General features: G+C 42.3%; 1 protein-coding gene across 5 annotated transcripts in view; it reads left to right on the top strand.

The window, feature by feature from the left end:
* Window positions 1–10,981, top strand: part of ptprn2 (protein tyrosine phosphatase receptor type N2) — a 266,847-nt gene extending 255,866 nt beyond the window's left edge. For all 5 annotated transcript variants that reach the window (XM_090199919.1, XM_090199918.1, XM_021563054.3 and 2 more), the window contains 3 exons: window positions 7–71; window positions 3,955–4,028; window positions 7,820–10,981. In XM_090199919.1, coding sequence (XP_090056045.1) covers window positions 7–71; window positions 3,955–4,028; window positions 7,820–7,891 — 211 coding nt within the window. In that variant the 3' untranslated portion in view covers window positions 7,892–10,981. The remainder of the gene's footprint in view (window positions 1–6; window positions 72–3,954; window positions 4,029–7,819) is intronic.
* The last annotated feature ends 14,614 nt before the right edge of the window (window positions 10,982–25,595 follow it).

Genomic DNA, 25,595 nt, shown 5'->3' with positions numbered 1-25,595 from the left:
TTGCAGTGACGGAGCTGGCAGAAGCGGAACGTACATCCTGATTGACATGGTCCTCAATAGGATGGCTAAAGGTAGGAGTCGATGGGCCTCTCCGCCTCGCACTCTTTTCTGCTTGTGTGGAGACGTTGCCACGGCAACGGTGAAACGCCTCCATTTTCAGCCCGAAGGTCTTGGGACGCATTAGAGGGTGACTGAGTGAGGCCTCTGCTGAAAACTCTCGGGAGGGATCTCCAGAAAGGAGAAGAGAGGGAGAGAGAGAGAGAGAGAGAGGGTAAGGGAGAGAGAAAGACAGTGATAAGAGGGAGAGAGCAATAGCATGGCTACTCATAACTGAAATTAATTATCATAAACATTCACCAAAAAACAACACTCCTTGGCCTTAAGACCATGATTGTGTTTTTGTACATATTTATTTCTTTGAAATTTCTTTTAAAAAAAGAGTCATTTTTCAACTGTTTTTTTTTTCAACGATCTTCAATGTCAAATTCATTCCCCTGTAAAGGGCAAGTTAATTTATCATAATTATACAGTATATATTCCATCTTAATTTGGCTTCTCACAAGATGCAAATATTGATATATTAATTGACATGCATATCACACAACCACCTTTGAGTATGTTTTCAGAATATTATGCTCATATAGTATGACCGGTACGACCTCCGACGAGACATCAAACATGCAAAAGGACAATATGAGAGGAAGGTGGAATCCTATTACACCGGCTCTGAAGCACTTCATATGTGGCATGGCTTGCGGGTTACAAAGGGAAACCCAGCCGTGGGATGCCCAATGATGCAGAACTCCCAAACGAGCTAAATGCCTTTTATGCTCAATTCAAGGAATACAACACTGAGTCTTGCATGAAAGCTCCTGTTGTTCCGGATGACTGTGTGATCTCGCTCTTCATGGCTGATGTGAGTAAAACTTTTAAACAGGTTAACACTCGCAAGCCCGCTGAGCCAGACGGAATACCAGGGTGCATTCTCAAAGCATGCGCAGACCAGCTGGCAAGTGTCTTCACGGACATTTTCAATCTCTCCTTGTCCCAGTCTGTAATCTCGAACATGTTTCAAGTTGACCACCATTATACCTGTTCCCAGGAACTTCAAGGTAACCTGCATTAATGACTATCGCCCTATAGCACTTATGTCTGTAATTATGAAATGCTTTGAAAGGCTGGTTATGACACACATCAACACCATCATCCCAGACACCCTGGACCCACAATTTGCATACCGCCCCAACAGATCCAAAGATGATGCAATCTCAATTGCACTTCACACTGCCCTTCCCACCTGGACAAGAGGGGAAATAACTATGTGAGAATGCTGTTCATAGATCAGCGTTCAATACCATAGTCCCCTCCAAGCAAATCACCAAGCTAGGGTCCCTGGGACTGAACACCTCCCTCACCTCCCTACAGGGAGAAGGTCAGAGACTTGTGGTGTGGTGTCAGGACATGAGAGACATCAACCTCTCCCTCAAGACCAAGAAACTGTTAGTGGACGATAGGAGAAAGAGGGGAGAGCACGCCCCCGTCCACATCAACAGGGTTGTTGTGGAGAGGGTTGAGAGCTTCAAGTTCCTTCCCCCTCAAGGGGCTGAAAAGATTTGGCATGGGCCCTCAAATTCTCAAAGTTCTCAAGTTCTACAGCTGTACCATCGAGAGCATCTTGACTGGCTGCATCACAACTTGGTATGGCAAATGCGCTACAGAGGGTGGTGAAGCGCTACAGAGGGTGGTGCGGACAGCCCAGTACGTCACCGGGCTGAGCTCCCTGCCATCCAGGACCTCGATATCAGGCGGTGTCAGAGGAAGGCCCCAAAAAATGGCCAAAAATTCCAGCCACCCTAGTCATAGACTGTTCACTCTGCTACCGTCCAGAAAACGGTACCGAAGCATCGGCTCTCGAACCAACGGGCTCCGAGACCACTTTGACCCCTGAGCCATGAGATTACTAAATAGCCATAAGACTGCTAAATATTGAATTAAATGGTTACCCGGACTATCTGCACTGACCCAATCTATGCACACTCACAAGACTATATATGCACACTATATACACACACACACTCACACACACACACACACTACACTGACTCTCTCACACACATTCACAAACACTACATACGTACACACACACACACACACATAACACACACACACGCATACCGACACAACCCAAATACACATACACATATATATATATAAGGGAGCTATATATATATATAGAAGGGAGCTATATACAGGGAGTACCAGATCAATGTGCAGGGGTACGAGGTATTTGAGGTAGATATTTACATGAAGGCATACAGTATATATATATAAAAATTGTATTATTATTTTTTACTCTGAATCGTTGGGAAGGGCTCGTAGAGCAAACATTTCATGGTAAAGTCTACACCCGTTGTAGTTGGCGCATGTGACATACAATTTGATTTGATTTGATTTACTATACAACACCAGCCTCTGTATTGCATAATGAGAAATAACTCCAGCAGTGGATACAATAGATGTCCCCCTATGCCCTCTGGCCTCCCACCCCTATCAGAGCAGGTAATCCGTACATCTGACCCTGGCCTCCCACCCCTATCAGAGCAGGTCATCCGTACATCTGGCCCTGACCCTAACCTCCTGCTTCTCTGTGTCTTTGGACCCTTGCTCTATAGCTTTGGTCTTAATGGGGGAAATCAAAGGGCAGAGTCAGGGTAGCATGGTCCTGCTGGATGGAGGTCTTTCTCAGGCTGTCACACACATCCCTGTTCTGGGGTTCAGGCTAGAGGTTTGCGATGGGGTGTGGGGCTAGGGTTTGGGTTTGGGCTGTGGCTGTGGCTTTAGCTAGTGGATGTGATTGTGACTGGGCCTGGGACCAGACCCACACGTTTTTGTTATGTTGAGCAATGAGCAACCCAGACCATGAGCGGCCTATCCCTCTTTGTTTGGTGTGAGGCTCATCTGGTCTTGAGAAGTGTGAGGCCTTGTGTTCCCAAACAGAATGAAAAGCCCGGGGGGCCCAGACATAAAATCCCTCTTTCGCCTTATTCTTCTTCTTCCTCCTTCTCTTCTTCATCTTCTTCTCTCCTCCAGAGTGAATTGTACACAAGAATAATTTCACTCCGAAGCCTTTTATTGTTGGAGAATTTTCTCCCCTCTTAAACTTGAGATTCCAACACTTCTAAAACATGAAAGTTGTATTGGATCACTTTGAGCTGGGAGTCCAGCTGAATTAACCGGCCCCTTCCCTCTCTCCCCCTTTCAAAACGTCTTTAAGGGCTCTGGGCTTTCTCTCCCTCTATTTCTTTTTTTGGGAGTGAATCTCAAATGAGCCCTCATGGTCCCCTCCAACTCGCCATTTATTAGAGACTCCCACAATAGTCTGGTTGTTGAAGTTATTCAAGCTAAAGGTGAAAGGAGATTTCAAATGAGAGTTTATTGCACGTTGGCATTATTGAGTCTATTACAGATACTCAGCTCACATAACTTGCTGAATTTTCAAATGACACAAAAACATTTATTGTATGGTGAAGGTCAACTATATCAAATCTAACACATCTCTCATATTTCCCACATCATACGAGGTATAGCAAATTGGCTTGATTTTCCATTCATTTCCGATTATCTCAGACATCAGAATGCAAGCTTCTGAATCACAGTTGGGCATAGTGCAATTTTATGCCTGCTACTACAATGCATGGTTCTTATTCAAGCAGGGCACAGTTTCTTTGATTGCATCATTGATTGTACAATATTCCCTGCCCCAGAAATATCCCCATGCATATATTATTCTAGTGAAAACAGTCAGTGGCTCCTTTCCAAGTCTTTCGAGGGATGAATGTAATAATTTTCAATCGCCATGCCTACCCAAAGGGAGCCGGGTAGAAAGGAGATTGACAGATGTGAGCTGGATTACTCTGCTGCTTTGAACTCAGTCCAATGTGCGGTCTGTTGCAGGTGCTAAAGAGATTGATATTGCCGCTACCCTGGAGCACTTGAGAGACCAAAGACCCGGCATGGTCCAGACAAAGGTACGGTCCCTCGCTCAGAGGGAGGGAAGGAGGGAGTGGGGAGAGGGGAGAAGTGGGGGAGTTCATGTCATTCACAAAGAGGTGCGTCTAGTTCACGGGTAAGCGCACAATGACATGATTGGTTGCTTGAAATGATCAAGACCACTTATTAATTGGAGGAGCTTTTTTTTTTTTTTTTAGATTCTCAGTCTGTTCATATTCAAAATCACACATGAGGAAGTTTATGTCCACAGACACTGAGGGCTGGTTTCCCAAACACATATTAAGCCTTGTTCTGAACTTAAAAGCATGCTCAATGGAGAAACCCCTTTTGAAATCGCTTTTTAGTGCAGGTCTAGGCTTAATCTCTGTCTGGGAAACCAGCCCTCAGAGTTTAAGATCTCCGAGTTTAAGATCTCAGAGTTTAAGTGGAAGTAAGCTTAGCATTTTTTTTGTTGCAATATCCAAAACTCATGTTCTCCTACAAAAACTCCTGCCATACCTTACTTTATTAATAACCTTTAGACTGATGAGTTACCATGCCCGGTCTCAGGGATGGCTAACTGGAAATCGCTACGATCGCCTCAGTGTTAGGTAAATCCGCTTTTAGTTTCTTTGCATCCCATGTATGGAACAATCTAGAGTTCCCTACAACCGGATGTTCTGGTGCCTCTCGGGCAGTTCAAAATGTTGATTGGGGACCTCTTTGCTGATGAATGTGATTGTTTTTCTTGAATGTAGAGGAGACCTGGGTCACGCGTGTACTTCTCAGCACCAGTAAATCGTACAAGATTATTTTCAACATTAATAGAAAGACCCAGGTTGAAATAGGAAGCGTTTTTTTTTTTGTATCCTTATAAGCAGTGCTTCATTTGAGCCAAGCGGTACAGGATCCATTTTCGACTGTTTCGTTCCCGGAACCTACAGTATTTGGCCGGATCCGGTACCTCTCGTGGAATTAAAAATAACTGTCACATTTTCCAAACACATTTTGATACGTCGGTCAAACAGATATTTGTGTTTACAGGAAAGGGAGGTCTTTATAGCAACATCACAAAAGAGCTTGGGATTTATTATATGGTGGCAATGTCGCCAAACAATATGGTTATAATGGAGTTGATAGTGACCAGGTGGATGAGGTCTTTCAAAGAATTCACATATTTTGATCTGAAAGTTATCACACAGCACCATCTGGATTGGGAGTAATGTGCACTGTGACAACCAACCCATGAGACAACTAACCCCAGTCTCCCCTATTGTCATTTTTCACATATTAGTATTAGATTGTGTTTTGTAAATGATGTGTATATGCAGGGTTCCCTTGTGAAAGAGACCTTGGTCTCAATGGGACTCCGTGTTCAAATAAAGAAATACATGTCATTCTTGTTTGCCGCTAGAATTTAGAGAGGCCTCCTAACTCCCATTGCTCTTTTCTTTAAACGGTTGAGCAAGTCCGAATTTTGTCCACCAATGTACCCACATTTGTCTTACATGTAAATAGTTTATAGATTAGTCAATGCTACAGTATGATATCGTCATTTTTTTTTTTATACTTCTCCCTATTAGCTGAAATCGTTTTTTGTTTTTCAAAGCCATTTTTTTAGCTGTTCGATCCGAACAGATTCACAAATCATGGGAATTTGTCATGCTATGCGCAAACATTGCCTCGGATTTGAGGCAAGTGTTGCTAGGCAACCCCCTGGACTTGCCCAGGCAGGCCCCCCAGCTAAAGCCAGTGTGAGAAACTTTCTAGGAAGCGCGTCTGTCTGTGATGAAACGAAATAAATACTGCACTCTGACCCACAACTTCTTTGCTCGATTAATGATAGTGTTGTTAGAAAAAGTACGGAAATGGAACAAAAACGGCAATAACTGAATGTTAATGTTGCTCAACCTTTCACTAAAAGAATCTAACTCGTTTACCTGGGAGGGAGGGAGGTTTGAAACATCTCATTACAAGCTGGTCGGTTCCCTGGAGAATGTGTGTATTTAAACGGACCGTGCTCGCTCATCTAGCGAAAGCTTCTTTTGTCGTTTAAGACGGCTGCATTTAGCTCCGGAAATATCAAATGAAAGGCAATCGGGGCAAAATTAGGCTGTATCACGTTTATCAAAGTTGTTTAGTGGAGACATCCTGAAGTTATTATTTATGTAAATGAAATGTATTTAATGCAGCTTTCGCTGAATCATATTTACCGGTTACTCAGGTATCTGATTGGAGCTTTTTAAGGGAAGGTTGCATTTTGGCAAACGTAAATGTTAAAAGCCTTTCACTGAAACATCTAAGGGCAAATTCAATTTACAGCAGAGAACTAGCAATATTATTGATGCTACTATGTTGCAGCACAGGTTCATCAAGAGCATAAATTGATTTACATTTTTTTTTTAAGGACAGCTTTTAGCTGTAAAATCAGTATATTGTCTATTGGTATGAAAAAAAGTGTTCTTTCAACAATGTAAAATCTAACACATCTATCTAAGACCAGCTGTTCTGGTCTTAGATAGATGTGTTAGATTTTACATTGTTGAAAGAACACTTTTTTTCATACCAATAGACAATATACTGACTCTATGCTCAAGAGCAAGTCTCCTGTAACTTTGTGGGGGAAAGACAGAGGTTTCACTCCCTCCAGTGGTGAAATGTGAAACTCTCTTCCTAGGCCACCATAATGCCTACCGAGACAGCTTAATCAATATGTTCCAAGGCTTAAAGATTTGTGGAATTTAAAAAAATATAAATATGTTGTAATTAACTACAGCTATTAAATGTAATTTATTAAGTACAAATACAAATAAGAACAACCTAGGCAAAAATAAATATTCACATTACTTGTTGTGAAGAACTCCTCAGTATAGATTGTATTTTACTCCGGGCGACAATGTGGCAGGTTTTGTGTTGACACATCTGAAGTCTGATTCTTGCAAATGCCTACCTCTCCTCAGTGAGTTTATTTTAGCGCCTGGATCCTGAGTGAGAGTTGAGGAGTGGAATGTGAAACAGTGTGTCTTCAGGGTGAAAAACGATCGGGTCCTGTTGTGCTCCTGAGGGAGCACAGTGAGTCACACACATACACACGCATCAACACTTGTGAGAAGAGTTGACTTAAGCCTAGATTCATTCAGATCAAGCTTTAACCCGTGCTAGCTGACACCCGCATAACTGATGTTTAGTGGGTGTCTGAGGTGTAAGTACGTTAAAAGCTGTCAAATCAGTGAGTGGCTTCTCTTGTTGTCATTGTCACGAAGCCACACCCGTTCCACCCACTTTAGAGGTTCAGAACGAGAAAGTGTAGGCATTGGGGTGATTCCTCACGCAACTAGAACAAAGTGAGACCATGATTTGGGGTATTTTATCCATATAAGGGTCCTTTGGAGGAAAGATTGTTGACATATATTTGACATTTGTATATTGAAGCATAATTAAAAAATACTTAATTGAAGTTGGAATATTTGTGACATTTTGGCCTTACCCAGACCTTCTTTAAGACTCCATAATGTTTCATCTGTAGGTGCTACAAAGCAAAAGTTGGTGTCATACGAAGCTTTACCACTTCCTCTGTAATATTATTTTAGTAGTATTAGAGTAGTATTTTAGTAATTTCTTTAGTATGAATATTGAAAACTATAAACATGAATATTGAAAATCAAAAATGTTTGATTTGGAAAAAAATTGTATATATATTGTTTTCAATATATTGTTCAACAAGAGGTAGTTATAAAAAGTGTCTCTCAGATAGGATTCACTGGCAGTCCTGTAACTTTACACTCAATCCTGTCCAACTCTCTCTCTCTCGCTCTCTCTCTCTCCACAGGAGCAGTTTGAGTTTGCGCTGACAGCCGTGGCGGAGGAGGTGAATGCCATCCTGAAAGCACTTCCGCAGTGAAACGACACCGCAGCGCACCGCACCATGCCATGTCTCGCTGTCTAAACACACGTTCCTCTGCCCATTCAAGACTGACATCTCGTCCATGTCCCAAATGGCACCCTATTCCCTACATAGCCGACTACTTTCTTTTTTTATATATAACAGGTCCTATAATAGGGTGCCATTTGGGACAACATACTTCTTCTCCTGCTTTCTCTCCCCTCTGATTCTCTCGCTCTCAATCTCTCTCTTGGTGTACTTATGAATGTTGTGCCAGATACTTGAGCGACCTGGTCTTCTTAACTGTGATGTATTCTGTTTTGCGGTTGTTATCGAACATAGGTTTTAGTGCCACTAACAGATAGCTAGACAAGATAACGTGTGTTCTCTCTCTCGCTCTCTCTCTCTCTTTGTGATCTGAATAATGTGTTAAACATAGGATCAGATACTTGGTTATTGATGTGATGCATGTAATGTTGTATTCAAGGCCCAGACATCTGTGTCCTGTATATAGAGAAGATGCTTAAGAGAAGGATGTCGAAGTGATCTTTACTATTTAAGTTCTGAACCATATACTATGACCCCCTTCAAATACAGTTGAAGTCGGAAGTTTACATACACCTTAGCCAAATACATTACAACAGTTTTTCACAATTCCTGACATTTAATCCTAGTAACAATTCCCTGTCTTAAGTCAGTTAGGATCACCACTTAATTTTAAGAATGTGAAATGTCAGAATAATAGTAGAGAGAATGACTTATTTCAGCTTTTATTTCTTTCATCACATTCCCAGTGGGTCAGAAGTTTACATACACTCAATTAGTATTTGGTAGCATTGCCTTTAAATTGTTTAACTTGGGTCAAACGTTTTGGGTAGCCTTCCACAAGCTTCCCACGATAAGTTGAGTGAATTTTGGCCCATTCCTCCTGACAGGGCTGGTGTAACTGAGTCAGGTTTTTAGGCCTCCTTGCTCGCACAAGCTTTTTCAGTTCTGCCCACAAATTTTCTATAGGATTGAGGTCAGGGCTTTGTGATGGCCATTCCAATACCTTTACTTTGTTGTCCTTAAGCCATTTTGCCACAATTTTGGAAGTATGCTTGGGGTCATTTTCCATTTGGAAGACCCATTTACGGCCAAGCTTTAACTTCCTGATGGATGTCTTTAGATGTTGCTTCAATATATCCACATCATTTTCCTGCCTCATGATGCCATCTATTTTGTGAAGTGCCCCAGTCACCCCCACAACATGATGCCTCCACCCCCGGTGGGATGGTGTTCTTCGGCTTGCAAGCCTCCCCATTTTTCCTCTAAACTTAACTATGGTCATTATGGCCAAACAGTTCTATTTTTGTTTCATCAGACCAGAGGACATTTCTCCAAAAAGTACGATCTTTTTGCAGTTGCAAACCGTAGTCTGGCTTTTTAATGGCAGTTTTGGAGCAGTGGCTTCTTCCTTGCTGAGCAGCCTTTCAGGTTATGTAGATATAGGACTCGTTTTACTGTGGATATAGATACTTTTGTACCTGTTTCCTCCAGCATCTTCACAAGGTCCTTTGCTGTTGTTCTGGGATTGATTTGCACTTTTTCACCAAAATACGTTAATCTCTAGGAGAGAACGCATCTCCTTTCTGAGCGGTATGATGGCTGTGTGGTCCCATGGTGTTCATACTTGGGTACTACTGTTTGTACAGATGAACGTGGTACCTTCAGGCGTTTGGAAATTGCTCCCAAAGATGAACCAGACTTGTGGAGGTCTACATTTTTTTTCTGAGGTCTTGGCTGATTTCTTTTGATTTTCCTATGATGTCAAGCAAAGAGGCACTGAGTTTGTAGGTAGGCCTTGAAATAAATCCACATGTACACCTCTAATTGACTTGAATGATGTCAATTAGCCTATCAGCATATTAGCCTATCAGAAGCTTCTAAGGCCAGTTTCTGGAATTTTTCAAGCTGTTTAAAGGCACAGTCAATTTAGTGTATGTAAACTTCTGACCCACTGGAATTGTAATACAGTGAATTATAAGTGAAATAATCTGTCTTTAAACAACTGTTGGAAAAATTACTTGTGTCATGAACAAAGTAGATGTCCTAGCCGGCTTGCCAAAACTATAGTTGGTTAACAAGACTTTTGTGGAGTGGTTGAAAAAAAAACGAGTTTTAATGACTCCAACCTAAGTGTATGTCAACTTCCGACTTCAACTGTACTTTCGAGCTGCATCCTTCCGTCATTGAGTTAACAGATCTGTATATGATTGGATCGGTGTAAGCAAGGTTATCGTCCTTTTACTTCCACCAATCCAACCAATTCATAAATGTGAATATTTTACTGAAGGTTGGAAGGAAGGATACATTCCTGAAGTATTTGAACAGGGGTGGACTGTGAGGTGTAGTTGTTCTCTTGTGCAGGGATTCTTGCAGCAGACTGTATTCGTTTGTTTGACATTGTTATGTATATGAATGTAATACCGGGAATATTTAAGAATCACCGAAATATAGTGATTACAAATAGAGTGATAAATATAGCTATTAACAATATGATATGATTAAGCTGAATTATATTGACATTGTTCATTCTATTTGTTATGTCCTTTTAATTGACAGAATATTGTGACGTGTGCAGGTGAAGTCCATAGCTGGGGTGTCAAACATACAGTGAGGGAGTCCAGTCTGGCCCGTGGGTGGAAATATTTGTTTGGGGAGGGGGGAAATTAACTTAATTCACTTTAAAATGACTAAAACCAAATGGAAACTGTGTAGAAATTATAATGGACCTACACTCATACAGTTTCTTGACTGCGTCCAGCTAGCTAATAATCACCGAAATGAAAACTAGACAGTCAGGAAGATTAGAAAATTCCAAAAACGATGGACTATAAAAATGTTTGCAATATAACCAATTTTCAGCGCGGCCCTCTGGATCTCGTTGAAAACCGAATGCAGCCCCTGGGGCAAAATGAGTTTGACACCCCTGATGTATAGAATATAAATGATTGGATCCCTGTAGTGCTATTAAAATGTTTACTGAACTCTTCAATGAAAACCATATATTTTGTGTGGAAATAAAAATGATATCCGATTGATAATAAACCATAGAACGGTTGACCAGAGATTTGTCTGTCATTTTTTTCCACTAGCTCGTTACAAAACATTCAAAAGAGTACTTATGGTATTTGTATAAGGGCACAAGGCGAGACCCAAATGCAGACACAGGAGGCGGATTGTAGAGCTCCGATATTTATTATAACCAAGGGAGTAGGCAAAGGCAGGTCGGGGACAGGCGAGAGTTCATAAACCAGGTCAGAGTCCAAACAGTACCAGAGGATAGGCAGTCTCGAGGTCAGGCAGGGGTCAGAAACCAGATCTGAGTCCAAAACAGTACAAGGGGATAAGCAGGCTGGTAGTCAGAACAGGCAGAGTGGTCAGGCAGGCAGGAGGGTTCAGAGTCAGGACAGGCAATGGTCGAAACAAACAGAGACTGGGTAAAAAATAGGAGCAAGGAAAAACGCTGGTTGACTTGGCAAACAAGACGAACTGGCACAGAGACAGGAAGAGTGCACTGACTGAATTCCATGCCTGAAATTAAGGGCACTATTCAAACTTCAGAGATATGGATTGAATAGAGCCCTAGTGCTGCTTTTCACCTGTGACACTGTTGTTTCACCAGTGTATACACCCTTGTGTTATACTAGGGAAATTGTGTTTCCATAGCTAGGGCTGACAATGAGGATTTGTGAACACCATAATCATAACAGTTGCTTTGTGAGAAGGTGTCGAAGTTCACAGTACAGTTAACCATAGTTATGTAAATGCAGGTTGAAAATTCCATCCCTGGACAGATTAAATGATTGTCTTCTTACCGCATTTTTCAGATGAGAGAGAGGGCAGACCATGAAAGAGAATCAGCCCAGTATTTTACCCACTGAAATCCTTTGGGGGTAATATCAGGCGTGAATGGTCTGGGCACTTCTCAGGCTGTCTTACGATACATGGTTGAGGTATAAGCCATAGCCTATACGGGAGATAACAATCAGATTGTCTTCATTTCAATCTCATGTCCGGTTTCTATAGCCTATTGCACCGAGGGCACTGATCACCTTTACTTCCTAGGTTTTCATAGCGCTTTTCAGCTTCTGAATGTCGTTCAGAAGATGGTGGGCGTCGATATTCCTACCCACAACTCCTTGCCGTACACTTCGAAACGAGTACAGGCTTAGCTGAACGAACAACAAAGACCAGAATGAAATATGACATTTTATTAAATAGCTCAGGGAATGGCCTCGTCTCCGAGGGAAGATCCTCGGAGCCAGATGATGTAATGGCAGGTAGCCATCTGCGGGGCTCCTGCCCCCCCCCCCCCCCCCCCCCACCTCTGAGAGTAAAAAAGTTCCAATGACAGGCCTTAAGGTTATAAATAGCTGGTGGTGGTGGGGAGTTGGATGGTTGTCAAAAACTTACTGTAAAACAGCAAGTGGAGAACGAGGGTAAGTTGACGTATAAATGCATCCTAAGATTTACGCCCATTGGTTGAGAGAGAGGGAAGGTGATCATTGCAAGAGTGAGCCCAGAGCTTAACAGCAAGCATGAGGAAAATGCATTACTGTGCCGCGCTTACAGGCTATAAGGTAAATAGGTGAATGACATTCCGCACATGGCTCATAGGAAAGAGGAGAAGAAACAAGATGCTATGCTGATGAAACGTTGTTATTCATTCCCACTATGCCCGTAGAACAGGAAACAAAGTGAGTTATGTTATGCTTGCTGGAAGAAGTTAAATGAGCATTCAGACCAGCCTTCCTGATTGAACCTTCGTAAACTACATTTTGTGCATAACTATTCATGTTGGAGCAGTTTACTCAGGATCAGCATTTCTACCAGGCAGACAGAAAAATAAAGCAAGCGGGGAGATATTGCCCAGCAGCGCCAACTAGTTTAAAAGCTTGTTTGTTTGTGAAGGAGATCAAAGGTATCAAGGCCTTGGATAGACATGAGAGACTGCCTCAGCAATCTGCTCCCCATTCACTCCCAACAAGACCAGGACCCTTCTCTTTGGAAATCCTGGAAAGCATGCCAGCCAGCTCCCAGCAAACCCTTGGGATTTCAAGATGCGCTCCATGGACAAATGATATGTTTGTACGCTTGTTTTGTTATCACATTCATTGATCACTCTGCTGAAAAAAATTGCATAGACCAACATAGGCTAGTGACCAGCCTTCGTTGTGTTTTTGCTTGTGTCCAGCCTTTTTTGCATTTTCGCTGGTGACCAGCCTTTGATGTGTTTTGGACACTGGTCACGTTACAGACTTATTGAAAAATATATTTTTTTTATCCCTCAGTCTACACAAAATACCCCCTAATGACAAAGCAAAAACAGGTTTTTAGAAATAAAATTCATTACCACAAATAATCACAAAGCAAAAACAGGTTTTTAGAAATATAAATTAATAACCACAAATATTCACATTTACATAAGTATTCCATTTTTTTACTCAGTACTTTGCTGAAGCACCTTTGCCAGTGATTACAGCCTCGAGACATCTTGGGTGCTGCCATCACCATGCTTCACTGAAGGGATGGTGCCAGGTTTCCTCCAGATGTGACACTTGGCACTCAGGCCAAAGATTTTTATTTTTTTCTTCAGACCAGAGCATCTTGTTTCTGCAGAGATGGTTGTCCTTCTGGAAAGTTCTCCCATCTCCACAGAGGAACTCTAAAGCTCCATCAGGTTTTTGGTCACCTCCCTGGCCAAGGTCCTTCCCTGGCCAAGGCCCCCCCCGATTGCTCAGTTTGGCTGGGCGGCCAGCTCTAGGGAGAGTCTTGTTGTTTCAAAACTTCTTCCGTTTAAGAATGATGGAGGCCACTGTGTTCTTGGGGACCTTCAATGCTGCAGAAGTGTTTTCGTACCCCTCCCCAAATTTGTGCCTTGACACAATCCTGTCTCGGCAATCTACAGACAATTCCTTCGACCTCATGGCTTGTTTTTTGCTCTGACATGCATTGTCAACTGTGAGACCTTATATAGACAGGTGTGTGCCTTTCCAAATCATGTCCAATCAATTTAATTTACCACAGCTGGACCTCAATCAAGTTGTAGAAACAGGATGCACATGAGCTCAATTTCGAGTCTCATAGCAAAGGGTCTGAATATTTATGTGAACAAGGTATTTCTGTTATTTATTTTTAATACATTTGCGAAAAATTCCTAAAACCTGTTTTTCACTTAGTCAGCATGGGGTATTATGTGTACATTGCTGAGGAAAATAACATATTTAATCCATTTCAAAATAAGGCTGTAACATAACAAAATGTGGAAAATGTCAAGGGGTCTAAATACTTTCCGAAGGCCCTGTATGTTGGAAGGTAAAACCAAATCATGTATGAATTGGGACTGTAAATTCTACTTTATCATTCTCCATCAGCCAGTGGGCTTTAATAGGATAAAGTGGAAACAATCACTCTATGTGCTACCATTTGAATCAGCAGATATATACAGCATACATTTACTAGGCACTACACTGGCCGTGCTAGCTGAACTTGGCCCATGCTATGAAGGCCCCTGGTTCTCAGCTGTGGATAACAGGTCTATAAAGACAATACAAATCAAGTTAAAAGCACAGAAATTAGCCCTTGATGAACTAGTGAATGAATATCAGAAGGTAGCTGTACTTACAGATTTCTGTAAACTCTCCTGGTGCTGCATTGAAAATAGCAAATGACGTACATCACGAAAATGTACACTTAATGCAGCATAAACTAATGCATAGCATGTGTTATAGAAGATACAAAATGCACTAATTCTACAGCACAACGGCAGAGTCATGTCTTAAGTGTAAAACTAACAATGACTGAATAATCCATGCTTTCTGGGAATGCTACAAAGTCCAAACGTTATGGACGGGGTGAGAAGTACTACAATGTAACATGACTTTTAATCCATCTGTCTGCATATTTCAAGAAAATTGCACATTTAGGTGTAGTGAGATACCTAATGGGATGGACGATTCACTTCTCATCACTCATCTTGAGAAAACATATACTAAAAATCAATCAGTCCGCCATCGTTAACAAAGTGGAAAATCTCGAGGTTTATTATTGAAATATTGAAGTCGCATGGGTGACCGAGAAAAACAAATTGGTACAATTTAAGGCCAAGTGGCAAACAATAATGCAGGCACTAGGGATGAGGGTGTGAGCATGCGGGTCTGGGCAGATGAGATGCACTCGTTGTTTGTGTGAGCGTCTGTAAGTTGTTGTTTGCATACGTTTGTATCTGGGGTAGAAATGTTTTATCCAACAATTTAAAAAATGTAAAAAATATTATACTAAATAATAAATGAAAAGATCAATTACATTTCCCCCAGAACTTCTAATAGTGAAAAGAAAAGCTGGTTATAAATCACAATCATATCCATTTAAATTAAAACACATCTATTTTCAAATCATACACACACACACAGGCAGACAACACACACACACACACATTGAGAAAGATGATTTAGGAAAAAAAAGCATTAAAAAGATCTGACTTTTTTATATAATAATAAATAAGTGGTTACCTTTCCCAGAACGAACCCACTCCAAGATGAAATCAACTAGCCTGCTATAAGTTTAGTTTGTGGTGTTAGCTGGGCTTTATTTATACCTCATTTGGCCTTTGACACAAGCACATTATACCTTTTTGAAATGCCCCTGACAACTTCATGCAATCTTACAGGCTTGGACATTTGGACAGTGGTAACGGAGTCACACCCACACCTGACAGGCCACTCCCATACTCACAGACACACACAACCTTTCTTGACATGGACTTGTAATCATCCAGATTCTCTGATTATTAGTTAATTAATCATGATTGGTATGATTTTTTATTCACATCATAATTGAAACTTTCAAAGTTTTAGGGCTTCTGAACAGATCACAGCCCACTCCAGCAAACCGTTTTTTTACCATGCCCCAACACCCCTCCTCACAAATCCACAAAGTCACAATAGGTTATTGTATCCCAAATAGCAAGAGCCATTATTCCAAGTCTCACAATCAAGCACACACGCATGCACGAGCACACACGCACACGCGCGCACACACACACACACACACACACACACACACACCACACAATGTGAGTGGAAATAAATATATTATTATATTCATGATATAATACAATCCATCACAAGAAATTAGGTTGGCGATATATATATATTTTTAGAAGTAAGCCATCCTCTTGAAATTCACTCCTGCCGAAAGCCTTGTCTCTCTTATGAAAAGATGTGCCTGTAACCTTCCTTGACATGGACTCATTTAAAAAATAAGCATGTTTGGTCTTGTTGTAATCATCCCAATTCTCTGGTTATAAATGAATTAATCATGATTGGCATAATTTTAAATTCACATCTCAGGCTATTAATAAAGCATGATTGAAACTTTAAAGGTTTTGGGGTTTCTGAACAGACCACAGCCCACCCCATCAAATCGGTTTTCACCATGTCCCAACACCCACCCTCACAAAATCCACAAAGTCACAAGTCACAATAGGCAACAAAGTTATAGGACTGTTCTCAGAAATCAGCATGTATCTGACCCTGACAGCAGGCACTGTGCCTCACTACTTTGTAACGTTTGGCCAACATGATCAAATCAAATCAAATATATTTATATAGCCCTTCGTACATCAGCTGATATCTCAAAGTGCTGTACAGAAACCCAGCCTAAAACCCCAAACAGCAAGCAATGCAGGTGTTGAAGCACGTTGGCTAGGAAAAACTCCTTAGAAAGGCCAAAACCGAGGAAGGAACCTAGAGAGGAACCAGGCTATGAGGGGTGGCCAGTCCTCTTCTGGCTGTGCCGGGTGGAGATTATAACAGAACATGGCCAAGATGTTAAAATGTTCATAAATGACCAGCATGGTCAAATAATAGGTCTGGGACAGGTAGCACGTCCGGTGAACAGGTCAAGATTCCATAGCCGCAGGCAGAACAGTTGAAACTGGAGCAGCAGCTTGGCCAGGTGGACTGGGGGCAGCAAGGAGTCATCATGCCAGGTGGTCCTGAGGCATGGTCTTAGGGCTCAGGTCTTCCGAGAGAGAGAAAGAAAGAGAAAATTAGAGAGAGCATACTTAAATTCACACAGGACACCGGATAAGACAGGAGAAGTACTCCAGATATAACAAACTGACCCTAGCCCCCCGACATAAACTACTGCAGCATAAATACTGGAGGCTGAGACAGGAGGGGTCAGGAGACACTGTGGCCCCATCCGATGATACCCCCGGACAGGGCCAAACAGGAAGGATATAACCTCACCCACTTTGCCAAAGCACAACCCGCACACCACTAGAGGGATATCTTCAACCACCAACTTACCATCCTGAGACAAGGCCGAGTATAGCCCACAAATATCTCCGCCACGGCACAACCCAAGGGGGGGCGCCAACCCAGACAGGAAGAGCACATCAGTGACTCAACCCACTCAAGTGACGCACCCCTCCTTGGGACGGCATGATAACCTCACAGAGAGCAGTCAGCTGTGCTGTAGAACTCTCCGCACTAATCATTGCAGGACAGATATCATGAAAACCCATTTGTGCATTAGCTAAATCTTCACTACACTAGTTAGCTAGCTAGCTAGAGGGAGTATTCAGCATCGAATGTGTGAACTTGCCTTGTTAGCATCCCTGCCTTTTGTTTCATATGGATTTATTTGAGACTGGTTTAGCCAGCAAGCAGACACTAATGCGTTAGCTACCAAATATTCGTACACATTTCAAACATTAAGTACTGATTATACCACCGCAAAACACCTTAGCTAGATGTATAATTAGGTAGTGAAGACATGCTCATTAACTCCCCCCCCCCCCCCCCCCCCACCCACCAATATTAGCTACAGGTTTTTCGTTTTTGGTAAGATTAACTCTGACTCTTGACGATTAAAGAGGGTTCAGTGGACGATGTCACATTTGTAACATTTTCGAATGTTAGGACATGATATTGTAGCCAAACTTATTTTTTAGCTATCCCATGAGTGTTTGCGAGTTATCTGTGCAGATGGCCCGCCGCACTATCTGGAGTGGGACAATGTACAAAGGACCTATTGATTGGTGAAGTATTGCGTTAGCTAAGACCAGCCACAAATGAGACCATGAATTTACAAGTGTGTTAAGGGATTGAGAGCGAGAAGTGATTAAAACGAGGTAGTGGCTGAGAGCCTGAGGAGAGGGGAGCATGTGAGGTCATTAAAAGGGTGGGTTGAAACAGAGTTTTAAGTGCAATTGAAAAGGTCCGAGACTGAAAAGATCCATTCATCGTTCAGGGCCGGGGAGGCTCGGTCTGTATCTTGGGGACCTGCTCTATCCTGACAGGATATATATATATTTTTTAAGCTGCTTGTTTGGGGACTGAATTAGTCATACACTTGAGGATAATCTTTAACGTTGTTGCTCGGAGAGATGCATTTTCCGATTTGATATCAGTTATTCCCCCATTCCTCTCCACAGCATTCCAATGTATTCTTTGACCAGGACCTGTCACAGGCAGTGTAACCACATTGTGAAAGTACAAAAAAATGCACATCTATAGAAAACAAGTTCCTGATAGTTTAATCAGATTGATCTCAGTGACATTAGAATAGAGGAAGCATCCTAGCTCAAACAATCATCTTGAAATCGCTAAAATCACAAATCACTTTCAGTTAAACCAGTCATCATTAAAAGCTATAAACTATTTAATTTTGTAATATTGAACTATATATATTTTTTTTTACATATTAATCCTCCTAAATGGGAGTTGGCAAGATATCAATTGGCTTTGGAACACTCTATGTAATTGACAGCAGGAGAAAGCAATAACAATAAATACATTTTCTAAAAGACGTGTATCCTTCAGAATATAAGCATTGCAGAATTATGGTTTCCATACAGTCATCTCTAAACTGATTAGGTCTGTGTACTTTAAATCCCATAACTGAGGAATATTCATAATGTTATGGTTGAGTAGGGTTTGCTGGTGCTGACCGTGGTAGCTCATCCGCACGCCTCTAAAGCTGAGGTCTTAGGAATGGCGAATAGCAGCAGCAAGCCTTGTCTCAGCCCCAGCTATTAGAGCTGTCAGGGGAGGGACACGTCAGGAACAGGGAAACAATTGAGATGTAGCCTACAGTATATGTACTCGCTCTGGGCACACAGGTGTGTCACTGGCTGTGTTTACACAAGCAGCCCAATTCAGATATTTTTTCACTAATTGGTCTTTTGACCAATCACATTAGATCTTTTCACATCAGAGCTTTTTCAGATCTGATCTGATTGGTCAAAACACAAATTAGTGGGGGAAAAAAAATCAGAATTGCGCTGCCTGTCTAAACGCAGCCACTATCACCAAGGGCTCAACAGGGACAGAGCCACTTGCATTTTAGGGCTGGATTCAATCCATAGCGCTGAAGTTTCGCATTGTAGCCCGATCCAAAGGCAATGTTCCTGTGTTAGCAGAGACTGCATTCACGGTAAACTCTGCATATGTCGGCTCAATCGGAAATTACCTTTAAATTTCACGTATGAAATCCTTGGCTTTGGTGGGTGTGAGACAGACTTGCATTATATTTACATTTTGACTATATTTTGAGTCAAGTCTAACACAGAGCTCAGTCTCAGGTTTTAACCAGTCAATGTAAGGTCAGATGTGTGTTTGTCCCTTGGAATATAACATCTGAGCTTGGACACGGCTGTAAAACTAGAGTTTAAGAGGTTTTTGTGGAACAGTTATTCGACTGGGTGATAGGTTCATAAGCAGCCTTCAACCATGATGGATATCTCTGCTCATTACACACACACACACACACACACACACACACACACACACACACACACACACACACACACACACACACACACACACACCTCTCCCTGGTTATTAACTGGCAAAAATGCACAACACCCACGTTTTACAGTGTTTTATTTCTGTCCTATCCTGCATCAGGGACACTCCTGGCATTTTGCTTCCGTGTGTTTTCATCAGCAGTGGCAGCGGGACTGACCAGCGTGACCCCAATGTTGCTCACTGTCACTCATCATAAGTGAGTTTATCAACACACATCTAACCGGCGCACTCCGGGGGGGACCTTAACCAGTTGCATACTAAGATTGCCACCTCCTTTGCATAATTATTAACGATAAGGACACCGCCAACAAATGTGTCATAACATATTAGCGTTAGATATGCAACAAGGTTTTATAACACATTCAGAGAGGCAGTGGATGGAAAGGGCTAAACAGTACAAGATATACAGAATGAGCAGGAGCTATTATCCAGAGCGTTATGTGCACATCGACAGATTTTTAATCGTGTCAATTTGGTAATTCATGATACTCATTTAGGGATTTAAAAAATCTATTTTCTTGGTCTTTTTGTGGTCCAGGACATTTCTTAACACTTTTTCACAGGCGGGTACCATCGATGGAGCTGGAAGTGTCTGGGGACAGAGGAGGGTAGCCACCAAGGAAGTGGGAGGCACCCGGAGTACTGGCAAGGTTTGGTGGGTCGTCATCATTAGCCTCTATTTGAGTGAATCATTCTGCTGCAGGACCTCATCAGGGAAGGGAGAGTCTTGGGATGGCTCTTCACCGGCGGGCTCGAAACTGTCACCATTCTCCTCATCGCTCTTGCTCTCTGGTGTGCTGTCAGACTGACTGCAAGACTCGCTGTAGGACGAGCTGTTGCTCTCATCTTCACAGCTCTCTGCTCCCTTTCCTCTCTGCTCCTTCCTCCTCTTCCTCACCTCTCCGCTGCTCATCTTGTTTGGGGACGTGCTGTGGGATCTGGGACTCTTCAGGCTCATCTGTTGCATGTGGCATTATAGTAGAAAGGCCCACGTCTGTCGTCTGTTTCAGTCGATTAACACTTTAGACCTTCTCACCCACTGTGGCTAATCTCCACTGTACGAGACACCAGTTCCACATGGACAGTTGAACTGTTCACCTTTCCATAGGGAACAGCTGCAGACTTTTCATAGGGCTAAAATATTCCCCAACTGGAAGGTGATTAATTGGAAGGATATAATAGAGAAGTGTAGTGCTTTAGGAGTAAAGTAGTGCACTATAAAGGGAATAGCGTACCATTTGGGACATGAACCATGTGTTCCTCCCTGCCTAGTACAGACCTGTATTTACCGTGCACAATTCAATAACGTGATATTAAAAATGCCCACGGCGATTGTCAAGTCACACAGCGCACGTTTTCACCAAGATGGACAACCTTTGGTGCATTGTAATGAGGCAGTTTCATGAGTTTTCTCCACAAAACAGTAACAAAACAGTATCATAAGGAGCAATAACTGGGGTTAGACATTTTTTGCTGTCAAGACAGCACCCAGATGTTCTTCATGATGCTAAAAGAGTAAAATCATATCATAAACAGTACTTGGTATTTGCACTCAATCTCAATGTTCATCACCAATACATCAGATCAGAATATCAACCTACCACTGTCTGTGCAACTGCTTTGACTTTGACAGTGTTGGTTGTACTATTAATATTGAATAAGGCTTTTCTGGCATCGGGAAGTAAACTGTATGAATAATGAGTACCAAAAGTTACTCTGGGAGAGCGAAGCAAAGACTGGTGTGCAGTGTGAAACTTGGAGATTTACAACAAACCAGTAGAATGTGTTACAGTATGTCAGGATGAAGGTTCTGCATCAAGCCAGGCCTGAGTCTGAAGCTCAGGCACCTTTCCTCAGTTCAATTATATTCGCTTTAGCCGACATCCGCATAGCTGATGTTTTGGTTAGAGCTTTCAAATCCACAAGCAGCTCCCGGTATTATACTTCAAGCAGACATTGCAATTGGCTGCATGGAGTGGCATTCAAATTTATCCCAGGCAGCCTTCTTTACAAGTTCGAACACTGGAACGTGAAATGTAATTTCCACCTCGATTAAGCTGATAGAAATCCTAATTATTTGATTAGGCTGATACAAATCCTCATTACTTCATTTCATGATTTTCACTTTGAGAGTCATTATTTATATATAGTCTTGTTACGGCTCTCGTCGGACGGCATGAACCAAAACGCAGCATGGTAAGTGTTCATAATTCTTTATTACTCATAAAACACTCGAACAAAATAACAAAGTGAAAAACAAACAGTTCTGTAAGGCAAATAAACTATACAGAAAACAACTACCCACAAAACACAGGTGGGAAAAAGGCTGCCTAAGTAGAGACAACGATAGACAGCTGCTTCTGATTGGGAACCACACTTGGCCAAAAACAAAGAAATAGAAAACATAGAAATAAAGAAACTAGAATGCCCACCCTAGTCTAACCAAAATAGAGGATAAACGCCTCTCTATGGCCAGGGCGTGACAAGTCTACACTTTCTCGTTCTGAACTTCTAACACGAGTGGGAAGGGTGTGGTTTCGTGACAATGATTACAAGTGCAGCTGCTCACTGATTTGACAGCTCCAACGCAGTTTCACCTCTGACACCGACAAAACATCAACTATGCGGGTGTCGGCTATCGCCGGTTAAAGCTCGATCTGACTGAATCTAGGTCTAGATCCCTTTCTAGGTGTGTGGTGTGGCTATATCTCTGGCTTGTCTGCTGCGCAAGTCACTTAACCAGGAATAATCCCAAAGGTCATTCAGGGTCACAGTGAGTCCCCTATACCTTCCCTGAGCAAATAACCGATCATGAACTTTGACCTTCCCTTTTTCATAACAATTGACATCAGTATTCCGCCGGTCACAGCTGTGGCAACCACAGACTTTGCGAAATGCCAGGCTCCTGATTTCAACATGGATTTTTTGAATGAACCCTCACACGCAGGGAGAGGGGGAGGGGGAAGAAGGCAGGCTTTGGGCTAATCTGCATTACAGATTAGGCTTCTCAGAGAGAAATCAACCATCCATGATTCATGACATGTTTCCTGCTGAGCCGCCCGAGATGGCAACGATCCTAGCAACAGAATCCTAGCAACAGGAACGACTCTCCGTTGCAGCCTATCAGGATCTTTGATGGCTGATCAAAATTGAGCCAATGGGTAGAGGGGGGACAGAGGGAAAAGATGAGTTTCCTCTAACCAGTGGTGTAAAGTACTTAAGTAAAAATTCTTGAAAGTACTACTTAAGTCATTTTGGGGTATCTGTACTTAACTTTTTATGTTTTTGCCAACTTTTACTTTATTACATTCTTAAAGAAAATAATGTACTTTTTACTCCATACATTTTCCCTGACACCCAAAAGTGCTCGTAACATTTTGACAGGAAAATGGTCCCACTCACACACTTATCAAGAGAACATCCTTTGTCATCCCTACTGCCTCTGATCTGGCGGACTCACTAAACACAAAAGCATTGTTTGCAAATTAATGTCTGAGTGGTGTAGTGTGCCCTTGGCTATCCGTAAATAAAAAATTGTGCCATCTGGTTTGCATAATGTAAGGAATATGAAATGATTAATACTTTTACTTTTTATACTTAAGTATATTAAAAACCAAATACTTTTAGACTTCTACTCAAGTAGTATTTTACTGGGTGACTTTCACTTGAGTCGTTTTCTATTATGGTATCTTTATTTTTAATCAAGTATGACAAATGGGTACTTATTCCACCACGGCCTCTAACAGCTGGCGAAACAGCCATAGACTGGTGTGTCTGGGACCACAGAAATAGAATTAGTAGAATGCTAATCCCTATTCAAGTCAATGATAACATACAGCGCATTTGGAAAGCATTCAGATCCCTTGACTTTTTCCACATTTTGTTTACGTTACAGCCTTATTCTACAAAATGTCAATCTACACACAATACACCATAATGACAAAGCAAAAAACAGTTTAGAAATTTGAGCTAATGTACTAAAACAAAAGAAAAACTGAAATATCACATTTGCATAAGTATTCAGACCCTTTACTCAGTACTTTGTTGAAACACCTTTGGCAGCAATTACAGCTTTGAGTCTTCTTGGGTATGACGCTACAAGCTTGGCAAACCTGTATTTGGGGAGTTTCTCCCATTTCTGTGCAGATCCACTCAAGCTCTGCCAGGTTGGATGGGGAACGTTGCTTGGCTGTGTGCTTAGGGTCATTGTCCTGTTGGAAGGTGAACCTTCGCCCCAGTCTGAGGTCCTGAGCAGGTTTTCATCAAGGATCGCTCTGTACTTTGTTCCGTTCATCTTTCCCTCGATCCTGATTCATCTCAGAGTCCCTGCCGCTGAAAAACATCCCCACAGCATGATGCTGCCACCACCATGCTTCACCGTAGGGATGGTGCCAGGTTTCCTACAGATGTGAAGCTTGGCATTCAGGCTAAAGAGTTCAGTCTTGGTTTCCTCAGACCAGAGGATCTTGTTTTTCATTGTCTGAGAGTCTTTAGGTGCCTTTTGGCAAACTCCAAGTTTGCTGTCATGTGCCGTTTACTGAGGTGCGGCTTCCGTCTGACCACTCTACCATAAAGGCCTGATTTGTGGAGTGCTGCAGAGATGGTTTTCCCATCTCCTCAGAGGAACTCTAGAGCTCTGTCAGAGTGACCATCGGGTTCTTGGTCACCTTCCGGACCTTGACCCTTCTCCCCCGATTGCTCAGTTTGGCCCGGGAGCCAGCTCTAGGAAGAGTCTTGGTGGTTCCAAACTCCTTCCATTTAAGATTTATGGAGGTCCCTGTGTTCTTGGGGAACTTCAAAGCTGCAGACATTTTTTGGTACCCTTCACCCAGATCTGTGTCCTAGACACAATCCTGTCTCGGCACTCTACAGACAATTAATTTGATCTCATGGCTTGGTTTTTGCTCTGACATGCACTGTCAACTGTGGGACCTTATATAGACAGGTGTGTGCCTTTCCAAATCATGTCCAATCAATTGAATTTACCACAGGTGGACTCCAATCAAGTTTTAGAAACATCTCAAGGATGAACAATAGAAACAGGATGCACCAGAGGTCAATTTGATAGCAAAGGATACTTATGTAAATAAGTAATTCATTACATACGCCTCTTGGAGGGAACACAACACCCCTCTACATCTCAACTCCCCGTAGGGTGAAAAATGTATGTGATTGTAGGTGCGGGGAAGGACAACAGAGGCACAGAAAAATACAGTTTACAGGGAATGTATTATTCCTAAACACAGTAATGTGGGGAAAAGGGGCTGGACAGAACCAAAGAAAGTGAAAGAGTCCCCACTCCTACCTTACCTGCCTTCCCACTTCTAACCAAACCTTTAGCACCACCTGGAACGCTAACAAAAATACAGGGGGTTGTCCACCCAGGTCTTACCTAGTGTGCAGACAGATTAAATACTACGGGTTATGTATGCCCGCAGGCCTCTTGCCTAAACACTCTCGGTGCGTTCCCCTTCCCCCCCTGGGAACAAATAAAACAGAATAATTGACCAATACTAGGTGTGAAACTTCAATAACCACAAACACAAAGTCCTATTGTCATACACATACCTCCGAAGGAGCTGCTACAAAATAATATCAAAACAACTTTCACTGACCGCCATAACAACCAACACAGGCCATAAAAAAGAAGAAGCTCTCCCCTCTGAGGGAGGAACACTGGCTTTTATCAAGCTGGAGAAGGAGTTGGTAATTGAAGAGACAGCAGTATCCCCTGACGAGAGGGTGGGGTCAGAGCTCCAATCAGCGATGGGGCCGACCAATCAGCTGCTTTAGGAGTCCAGGAAGCCATTTATTGAAATACACACACATACAAACCCACAACAACACAGAAACTGGGG

The sequence above is a fragment of the Oncorhynchus mykiss genome, chromosome 15, assembly GCF_057628025.1.
Source record: "Oncorhynchus mykiss isolate SJ-2025 chromosome 15, ASM5762802v1, whole genome shotgun sequence".
Taxonomy (NCBI): Eukaryota; Metazoa; Chordata; class Actinopteri; order Salmoniformes; family Salmonidae; genus Oncorhynchus; species Oncorhynchus mykiss.
The sequence above is the reverse complement of the archived record's forward strand: the minus strand, read 5'-3'. Positions and strand labels throughout refer to the sequence as shown.